At 49.6% G+C, this 10,338-nt stretch overlaps 1 protein-coding gene across 1 annotated transcript in view; it reads left to right on the top strand.

The window, feature by feature from the left end:
* Nucleotides 1–2,222: 2,222 nt before the first annotated feature.
* LOC102974867 (forkhead-associated domain-containing protein 1) overlaps nt 2,223–10,338 on the top strand; it is a gene marked incomplete at its 5' end in the record, with an annotated part of 65,697 nt that continues 57,581 nt past the window's right edge. Inside the window, 4 exons of the mRNA XM_055082166.1 lie at nt 2,223–2,330; nt 5,055–5,138; nt 5,874–6,026; nt 6,904–7,099. Of these exons, the coding sequence (XP_054938141.1) occupies nt 2,223–2,330; nt 5,055–5,138; nt 5,874–6,026; nt 6,904–7,099 (541 nt within the window). The remainder of the gene's footprint in view (nt 2,331–5,054; nt 5,139–5,873; nt 6,027–6,903; nt 7,100–10,338) is intronic.

The raw sequence follows: 10,338 nt of genomic DNA, 5'->3' as shown, positions 1-10,338 counted from the left end.
GGCATGTGGGACCCTCCCGGACCGGGGCACGAACCCATGTCCCCTGCATCGGCAGGCGGACTCTCAACCACTGCGCCACCAGAGAAGCCCCTAACCTTCATTCTTAAAACACATTTGACTGCATATTGAATTCTAAATGGCAATTCTTTTCTTTCAGCACATTAGAGATAGCATTAGATATGTCACTATTGTCTTGTGGCTCCTATTATTTCTACTTAGAAGTCATCTGTAAGCCTAACTGTTGTACCTTTGCATAATCTGTCTTTTTCTCTGGTTGCTTTTAAGATTGTCTTTTCCCTTGATTTCCAGCAGTTTTATTATGGTTTATCTAGGTGTGGATTCATTTTTGTTTACCTCGTTCAGAGTTCGTAGGGGCTTCTTGAATCCCTGGCTTGGTGTTTTGCCTTAGTTCAGGCGCTTGGGCTCTGTACCACATAGGCAGTGGGGAGCTACTAAGGCTTCTAAACAAGGGACTGATGCAATGACATTCGTGGGCAGTAATAAGGGTGAAAATGATAGTTACAATTTCTCATGTACTAGGCGTTACCCCGAACATTTCATCTCTTCATCTTCACAACAGCGCTGTGATCTAGAAATCATCCTCTCCATTTTACAGATGAGAAAGTCAAGGCTACTAGTTACTAGTAAAGTAACTAGCCCAATTGCACAGTCGGTTTTGTCTGACTCCAGGTTCGTCTGACTTCAGTTACCCTGGCGTAGCAAACAGCCACATGCTACTGTTTACACTGAAATTAATCAAAATTAAATAAAATTTTAAATTCAGTTCCTCCATCACACCAGCCACATTTCGAGTGCTCGATACCCAGATGTGGCTGATGGCTGCCGTATTAGACAACACAGCCTCGCTCAGAGTACCTGTATCGTTGCAGAAAGTTCTGTTGGACAGAGCTGCCTTACAGCTGGGTAACTCTCACAGTACCGTTAAGATTGCACTGGAAGAAACTAAACTAGAGGCAAGGAGGCCAGTTGTCACAGGCCAACTTGCATGTGAGAGGGATTGGAGGACAGGCGTGAGACTACCGAGTGTGAGAGGGGGAGCAGGGCGGCCACTGAAGGTGACTCGGAGGCTCGCGGATGGGAATGGGGGCTGTTCATGGAGAACACAGATAAGGGCAGAGTCCAAGGTTGGACTTGGCTTTTGCAGCATATGAAAAAGGCTGCTGAAATAGAAGTCAGAGCATGTTTAGACCTGGGAGAAAACTAAGGCCCAGAGAGGTTAGGTGACTTTTCCAAGGTAACGGAGCTGGGTAGAGGCTCTTCCACTGTACCACACTACTCAGAAGAAAGCTCTTAAGGGCTTTTCTGGGTCTTTTATTACATCCCTGTGATCCCCCTCTTCAGATCCCTAATAAACAGCCTGTGAATTTGTTTCAGCACAAAATCTTTCCATTTATTTACGAGAGTTTGACTCATTTCCTGTTAGTGCCAGAGCCCAGGGCTCAGCAGGTGCGTCCAAGAATTGAGCAGCCGCCAGGCCTACACTGGCCAGCAAAGGGTAGCGCAGAGCACTCCCAAGCTTACCGTGCGTTGACTGTTACCCAAGCAAGGGGGGGAAAATAGGCAAGCTTCTCCACTTTAAACGCCTTCCTTTGCAGGCTACAATTCTTCATAGACATTGCTTTAGCAAGCCTCCAGAGAGGTTTCCACCAGTGAGTGTGCTCAAAGTGGTAACGACAAATAGTTATGATAATAAACCCACTAATAACATTTCCAAGTACCCATCATGAGTTATTAGAACAAGACTCTACGGCGGACATTCCCGTCCACCTTTCATAGGTTACAACAGTAGTTAACGCACTCACAGAGCCCTTAAGCACTATTCCAAACATTGAATCCCCACAATAACTCCATGCAGTGGTACTAGTATCATCATCCCCATTTGACAGATGAGGACCCTGAGTCACAGAGCAGTGAAATAACTTTCCCACGGTCGTACGGCTTGTTAGGGATTGAGCTGGGATTGGAGTCTGTGGTAGAACATAGTTGAGCCCAGGGTGCAGAGCTCGGCCCTTTCCCATAGGGGGCAACTCCCTGTGAGTTTGCCCCCACCCCGTGCATGCCTGTGACCCCTGCCACCGGGCTGCAGCTGTCCCTACCCCTCAGGGACTCCCCCACTGCCATTAGCACCCCCCCAGAAGAGTTTCCCCAGAGGGCATGATAATCACATTAGCAGCAAGCCCACGCTTTCATCATCCTTTCAGGTTGAAGAGAAGCTTCAGGAGGATTCCAGAAGGAAATTGCTTCAGCTGCAAGAAATGGGGAACAGAGAAAACCTCATTAAAGCCAATTTGGAAAGGGCAGTAGGTCAGGTAGGCGTGCTGCAGAGCCCCTTCACGGGCCCGTGCTCTCCACGGCATCCTGCTCCCAAGCGGCCGGCAGGGATAAGTGAGGGGGAGGACGGCCTGGTTTAGTTCACCCGCTTATCTCAGGGGCAGGGCTTCGCGCGGCTTCCGCGTCCCAGTGGACATCTCTGAAGAGGCTTTTCCTTCTGGGAAGCTGCCCACTCCAGCGTTTGCTGTTGCCTGAGACCCTGGCCAAGCAGCCAGTCCCAGCTCAAGGCCCGCCCCAGTGAACCAGCTGTGCAGTTCCCTCTTGGGAAGGGTTTGAGCTCTTGACCCCAGTGGCGTTTCTAGCACTTTCTCCTTCACATTTTTTGTCCGGACATGTACAGCGATCTCTCTTCCTCTGGGCCCCCAAACAGATGCTACAGTCAGTGTCCCCAGGGAAATGCCACATTTCTTTTTGTTTGTTTGTTTGTTTTGTTTTGTTTTGGCCAAACGGCGTGGCTTGCAGGATTTTAGTTCCCCCACCAGGGATGGAGCCCGTGCCCCCTGCAGTGGAAGCGCCAGGGAAGTCCTGCCACTTTTCTTAATAAAGTAAAACTCAGAATACCACAGCTTATGCCAGACGGAGATGGGCAGGGCGGGGGGAGAGGGCCGTTTCCCAGGGCTCTGACCCAAGATGGCCCAGTGGCCCTTCCTCTTCCACGTGGCACAGACATGAGGGCCAGAACATGCAAACGAGCCTTCACCAAAGGCTAAGGGAGAGCAGACGAGAACCCAGGATGGGGCACTGGCCCTCCAGAATATGGCCCACCGAGGGCAGCCCATCTTGGACCCCTCCACAAGGCATCCTCTCCTGGCAGCCACGGCTCCAGGGGGACCAAGAACATTGTGCGTGTGTGTGTTTGTGCTTTTCTTTTTCTGGGGGAGTGAGTCCACCTTGTCACTCACTGGATTCTCAGAAGGATCTGTAAACCACCAAAAAAGGTTAAGAACCACAGTCCTTAAAGGAGCCCTCCACCCCACCCAGCGCAGCTCCCCAAGCCCTTCTGTCTGGTAGCGTCCAAGCCTGAACCATCAGTGTGACCGGAATTTGTCCCACGCGCTGAACTTCAGAGGCACCCACAAGATAAATGACGATTCTGACTCTCAGGAAGGTTTTAAAGCCGCTTCAGCCAACTTCCACACCATCACCCCGGTGTCCTTTCTCCTGCAGGGTGCCGACCCCTTAGCAAGGCGGAGAGCCTGCCAGCCTGGGCTCCCCTCTGTGCGCCTGGGCTACCCCTCACCTTTCTGGCACTCTGCACCCACAGCGCACACCCGCTTTGAGGGCATGATCTGCGCCACTTGCCGAGGGCCTGGTCATGGCTCTGGCCAGGGGTCATCCAGGAAGACCCTCAGAGACACTGAGATTCCTCCAGGTCTAGACTCGAGAGAGGAAGGGCGAACGAGGCTTCTCTGCGCTGCCTGGGCCTTCCTGCTTCACCCCCTTGTCTCCACAGCCCGCTCCCGGCCTGAGGTCCTGCCCTTCTCCAGGCCAGTGACCACAGGACTCAGCCCACCGTCCAGCAGGGCCTGTCCCTCCCTACCCCCACCCCCCGCCAAGCAGTCCCATAGGGCGCCGCTGGTGGTAATGCGGGCCATCGCCCACAGGGCCCTCTCGACATAACCTCTTCCTTGGGCGAGCTAGGACCCTCCCTTGGCCATGAAACCAGCAGATGACCCAGAGTCCCTCCAATCGCCCGGTTGGCTTCCGGCAGGATGCCTGCAGAGGTGTCCTTAGGAGAGTCACAATTCCGCTTCTTGGCTTCCCAGAGCTCCCTGGTGTGCAGCAGACTCCTGTGTCTTGGGACCTGTTGACGTTCTCATTGAGTCAGTGGCCCTTATGGTCCTTCAGGGCTCTGTTTTAGAGCCTTTCATGACCACATTTTGCCAGTGAGCCAAAAACCCAGGCCAAGGGCCATCGTGTTGGTAAATTTCCAGAGAAACTTGGGCTTCTTTGCCGTTCAGGTCTCATGAGCCTGGGGCATCTTGAACTCGTCATTCTAGAAGCCCTGATTTAATTTAACTGCGTTGTTTCACCATCCGTAATATGAAGACACCAGCACCAGGGAGGCACTCAGTAAAAACCGGCTGAACTGAAGTAGAGGACTTTCAACGTCTGACCTGACAGATGTTTCTGTTATAAGCATTCGATGAACATTTATTGAGTGCCTGCTGTGTGCCAGGCACTGCACCAGGCTCCGGGGACCTGGAGAGGAATACAGGAGCCGTCGTCTTCAGAACACAAGGTCTAAGGCACAAAATGCCAGCAGGCAGCTCCTCCTTCTCTCCCCAGGCGCCCTTGCTGATTACACGAGTTACTCGGGCTGACAGCCTCAATATTTATCTCACAGCCTGGTGCCAACGTAGCAATTACAGAAGAGCGCTCCTGGCCCTGGACTTCCCACTGCATAATTGGCAGCAAGTGGCTCTTCCGAGAGCCCGAGACGTGTGTGTGCTGACCATGTGCGTCGGCTAGGTTAGGCGGGCACACCTGAAAAGTCATTAAAACCTGCTGTCCCCCTGTCTTGTGTGGGCACTGACCCTTCCGGTGAGAGGTGAAGGTGTTAATTACCCATAATGACCACTAAAGGCGTGCAGAGCCTTCTCACCGATTTCTCCCAGACCCAGCGATGGAGGCACCTCCCCCAGCCTTGCAGCTGCAGCCGCACCACTCACCTCATCCCCTTCCCTTTCTTTGTGCGGCAGCTGGAGCTTTTCAGAAGTCAGGTCATCAAGGCCAGCTACGGACGCGTGAAACCGTTCCAGGACAAACCTGTCTCCGATCAGCAGGTTCGTCTCTCTTCCCCGCTTTCTCTTTCAGGGACCCGGGACTCCAGACACTGGGAGCATATGTTTCTGTTTTTTGTTGGTGGCACATATTTTTCACACTGTTGCTACACCATAAAGATTTGTTTTGATATTCTGGGATTTCCTGGCTTTTAAAGTAAAAGCCAGTTAAACTCCCTTGCAGTGTTTCTGTGAAAATCAAATTAAACCACCCAGGACTGTGTCTGGTCGCCAGACCCGCACGGTTAACCTCCATTAGCCCCGCGAGGAAAGGGGCGGCCTCAGCCTGGACGGTGCGTCCTCGCTCGCTCGTTTCTTCTGAAGAGGCAGATGGCAGTGAGGATGGGCCTCTGGCTGTAACGATTGCCTTATTATTCTTGCGTTTATCCTCTCCAACCCTGGGTGTCAGCACGCGGGTCAAAAAATCACACCACGGGCTTCTCTTGGAGAACCTCCTTTTTAGGGGCCCACAGCATCAGGCTCAGCGTGATGAATCACTCCCAGAATGCAGAAGAATCTAGAACACACTCGTGGCCACATGACAGGCCTTTGGCTCTTAAAAACCATCTCTGATCCTGGGAAACATGCCCTGGTGACAGAGCCGACATCCACCCTCCAGAGCCATCACCAAAACACGCCAGGACCTCCCTCCTCCGAGCTTAAGCTGAAGCCCTCCAGGTCCCCTCCCCCCAGAGCCAGCCTGCATTTTAAATCTTTGTTTTTTCTTTTTCTCACCAGCTAATAAAGAAGATCACCAGGGTCACAGAGGACAACATCAACTTTCAGCAGAAAAAGTGGACCCTGCAGAAGAAGACCCAGCTCAGCAGCTCCAAACAGGAGGAAATCACAGAGAACATCGAGAAGCTGAAGACATCCTTAGACAGTTGCCAGGTGCCCCCTTCTCCATTTCTCAAATGTCCCCTGTGTCTCATTTTTGTGCTCCTTGCTCAGGAAATTGTCCAGCTCTGCTTTTAGTCCACGTTTTCTCTTGCTGGAGAAATCTGTTTGAGATCAGAAAACAAAGGACCTCCAGAAATGCCTCCCAGGTGAACTTGGTGTGGTCAAGGAGAAGCTGCCCGACACACTCCAAGTACTGCCTTTGGGAGGCCCCAGACCCCGGGGAAAAAAAACAGCCCCGTGTTATTTCCAGAGAAACCAAAGAAACATTCTGCTCTTTATTTGCATTTTTCTTTCCTGTCCCAGCAGTGGAAGGCTGCTCTTACCCTTGTTGCCTTTGACTTTGGAGGAGACGGGACCAGAGGGTCTGGCAGAGCACCCCCCCGCTTCATGGCCCCCACGCAGGGATCCAGCTTATCACATCAGGCAGCTGCTTCTGCTTTCTCTGGAAATATGCAGCTACTATTTGGGGAGTCTGTGCAAATGTTGGCTTGTCAGCACTCTTTCAAATCAGGAAACCGCACTTTATGACCAGCTTGTGTGTTGATCTCAGCAGGAATTCTGTAGCCAAATTTGGTTCTCGTTTCAGCCAAATCGTCCTTGGCAATTTGACTTTGGAATTGCCTATACCTAAACACAGGGTCTCTTTGACCATCCAGAGTCCAAATTAGAGTGCACATGAAATAAAAGCTGCCTCCTTCCTTCCGCCCCCCAAAAAAGGCAAGTAGAACTGGGCCGTCACAGGGCGGCCAACGTACGGCGCTGCCTGCTTCACGGGCACGTCAAGAACACTGCTCATCGCGGGTCACAACCGTCAGGTGCTATTTCTGGCGATGGTGCCCGGGCTCCTCACGACCTCATCTCTTTCCAGGCGTGCATGAAAATGTCTTGCTGTAGCAATGACCTGAAGAAGGAGGTCGACCTCCTGCAGCACCTGCAGGTGAGCCCACCTGTCTCAGGCCTCCGGAAGGTGGCGCTGGACATCTTGCGCCTGTCAGTGTCCTGGCTGGAGGAAACGGAGCATCTCCTCCACGAGGTGGGGATCCAGTTCTCCAGCTCCGACAAAGGTGATTGCAACTCTTTTCTCACATAGCCGCATGACTGAAATATCGCGTTGAATCTGATCACGATGGGACATCTGTTGAGGGAGGCTTCTTAGGTATGTGGCCAAGTGTTCCCTTCTCCAGACTTCACTTTGCTTCACCACTTGAGAAGCAGTGTTCCTGGAAAAAAGTACACAAGTGAGACGTGATTACTGGAGAAAAATGAGACGTGACAGAGGCAAAAGGAAAAATCAAAATTATGCTCAATCTTCTCTCTCAGAAGTAACCATATATATATATACATATATATAGTAGAGACTTTTTTTAGAGCAGTTTTATGTTCATGGCAAAATTGAGAGGATGAGACAGAGATTTCCCAGGTACCCCCTGTCCCCACTCATACACAGCCTCCCCCATTATCAACATCAGCACCAGAGAGGTACAGTTGTTAGAACTGATGAAGCTACATTGACGCATCATAATCACCCAAAGTCCATGGTTTACATTAGGGTTCACTCTTTTTTTTTTTAATTTTAATTTTATTGGAGTGTAGTTGATTTACAGTGCTGTGTAGGGTTCGCTCTTGGTGTTGTACATCCTATGGGTTTGGGCTTGGACAAATGTGTGGTGACATGGATCCACCATTATAATATCATACAGAATCGTTTCACTGCCCTGGCCTTTCTCGCCTTCTGAGGTGGCCCACGCTCTGTCCGTGGAGTGTGTTTCTCTCTAAATAAATCCACTTCTTACCTATCACTTTTGTCTCTCACTGAATTCTTTCTGTGATGAGACATCAAGAACCTGAGCTTCATTAAGTCCTGAAACCAGCAGGTCCGCCAATAATGAGGCCAACCCTGGAGAGGACCCAGAGGCCCTGCAAATCACGATCCTCCGCCGGGAAGACGGTGCAGTCCTGCAGGTGCCTTTGATCCCAAATCTACCGCCATAAGCAGAAGGCAGGGAGCACGGTGGGGGATGAGGTTCAGATCAGGCCATCTCGAGCAGATTGGTGGATTCTGTGCACAAAGCCCTGGTATTAGGTCAACTCGATTTACGAGTTTCACTTCTCAGGTCACTCTATAACTACATAGTAACAGAAAGTACAGAGAATTCATTAAAATCCACCGTGGAGTCCATAGAGGGGAAGTGGGGTGGGTGAAGTTACAGATCAGCGACATGGTAATACAGCAAAACGATGATAACCCATAAACCAGAATATCTAGAAACTGATATTCTAGAGATTGAGGAAAGTAAAGCTACAAGTTTAACAAAATAAAAAGAAGCAAAGGAGAAGCCAACTTCAAAGCCAGCCTATGCAATTCCTCCATGGCAGCACACGTTTGTCTGATTGAAGCCTGGCCCTGCTGTTCTTCAGTGCCTTCCTATTAGTGTCTGAAGTAATCAGCATCTCCAGCAATCCCTCTGCAGTGTTCAGGAATTCAGCTCGTCATGGGGAAACTTGTGGTCTGAGGACTTATGTTTTTTAGAAAACTTCTTTTCTTTTCAAAAGTGGACATTTTTATTCCAAATAAAAGAAACTTATCCAAAAATGAAAAAAAAAAAGAATAGTTTCACTGCCCTGAAAATCCTCTGTGCTCCCTCTCCACCCTGCCCCAGCACCTGGCAACCACAGATCTTTTTACCATCGCCATAGTTTTTGCCTTTTCCAGGATATCATGTAGTTGGAATCACACAACTTTTCAGATTAGTTTCTTGTATTTAGTAATATGCATTTTCGTTTCCTCCAAGTCTTTTCATGGCTTGATAGCTCTTCTTTTTTTTTTTAAGTGCCAAATAATATTCCATTATCCATTCACCTACTGAAGGACATCCTGGTGGCTTCCAAGTTTTGGCAGTTATGAATAAAGCTGCCATAAACGTCCATGCGCAGGGTTTTGCGTGGACATGTTTTCAACTCCTTTGAGTAAATACCAAGGGCGTGGTTGCTGAATCGTGTGGTTAGAGTACATTTAGTTTTGTTTTTTTTTTTAATTAATTTATTTTATTTTATTTATTTTTGGCTGCATTGGGTCTTCATTGCTGCGCGCGGGCTTTCTCTAGTTGCCGCCAGCGGGGGCTACTCTTCGTTGCGGTGCACGGGCTTCTCATTGCGGTGGCTTCCCTTGTTGCGGAGCACGGGCTCTAGGCACGCAGGCTTCAGTAGTTGCAGCACATGGGCTCAGTAGTTGTGGCTCGCGGGCCCTAGAGCGCAGGCTCAGTAGTTGTGGCTCACTGGCCCATTTGCCCCGCGGCATGTGGGATCTTCCCGGACCAGGGCTTGAACCTGTGTCCCCTGCATTGGCAGGCGGATTCTTAACCACTGCGCCACCAGGGAAGTCCCTAGAGTACGTGTAGTCTTTAAGAAAACCACAAAACTCTTTTCCAAAGTGGCTGTTTTGCATTCCCACCAACAATGAATGAGAGTTCCTGTTGCTTCACATCCTCGCTAGCGTCTGGTATTGTCACTACTATCATATTTTGTGTGTAACTTCCAAGGCATTTTCCCATGGAAAGAGCTGTGTGATTCTAGGCAAGTTACTTCCCCTCTCTGTGCCTGTTTCTTTACCTGTAAAATGGGGATAATAGGGAATACTCACCCCTCAGGATTGTTGTGAGGATTAAAATGCATTGATATATGTAAAGTACTTAGAATAGTACCTGGCATAAAATAGGCACTACCCATATACATGTATTGATTTTTTAACTTTACAAAAGAATAATGTCATATTATACCCAATTTCCTTTAGTTTCGTTCCTAACAGTACATCAGGAACACCCTTCCATGTCAATACACACAGATCTACATCATCGCTGTCACTGATGGCAAGGAATCCCATTCTGCAGGATGTACCCTAATTTATTTAGCCAGTCCTCTGTCATGGGCATTTAAGTTGTTTCCAGTTTTTCACACTTAATAGATGAGGCTGACATAAATATTATTCACACGTACCTGTTCATCTTATCTTTATCATCCTAGATGTGGAAGGATATGACCACTTTCATTCAACAAAGATTTATCACAGGCCTCCTAGATCCCAGGCACAGTGCAGGATGGAGATATAATGGGGTCAGAAACAGGTAGAACCCAGGTCATGGGGTATATGGATGTTGGCTGTAAAATTCCTCCCTCTTCGCTGTACATTTGAAATCTTTCATAATAAAATATTGGGGAGGACTTCCCTGGTGGTGCAGTGGTTGAGAGTCCGCCTGCCGATGCAGGGGACACGGGTTCGTGCCCCGGTCCGGGAAGATCCCACATG

The sequence above is a fragment of the Physeter macrocephalus genome, unplaced genomic scaffold, assembly GCF_002837175.3.
Source record: "Physeter macrocephalus isolate SW-GA unplaced genomic scaffold, ASM283717v5 random_28, whole genome shotgun sequence".
Taxonomy (NCBI): Eukaryota; Metazoa; Chordata; class Mammalia; order Artiodactyla; family Physeteridae; genus Physeter; species Physeter macrocephalus.
This window is presented reverse-complemented; position numbering and strand designations above follow the sequence as displayed.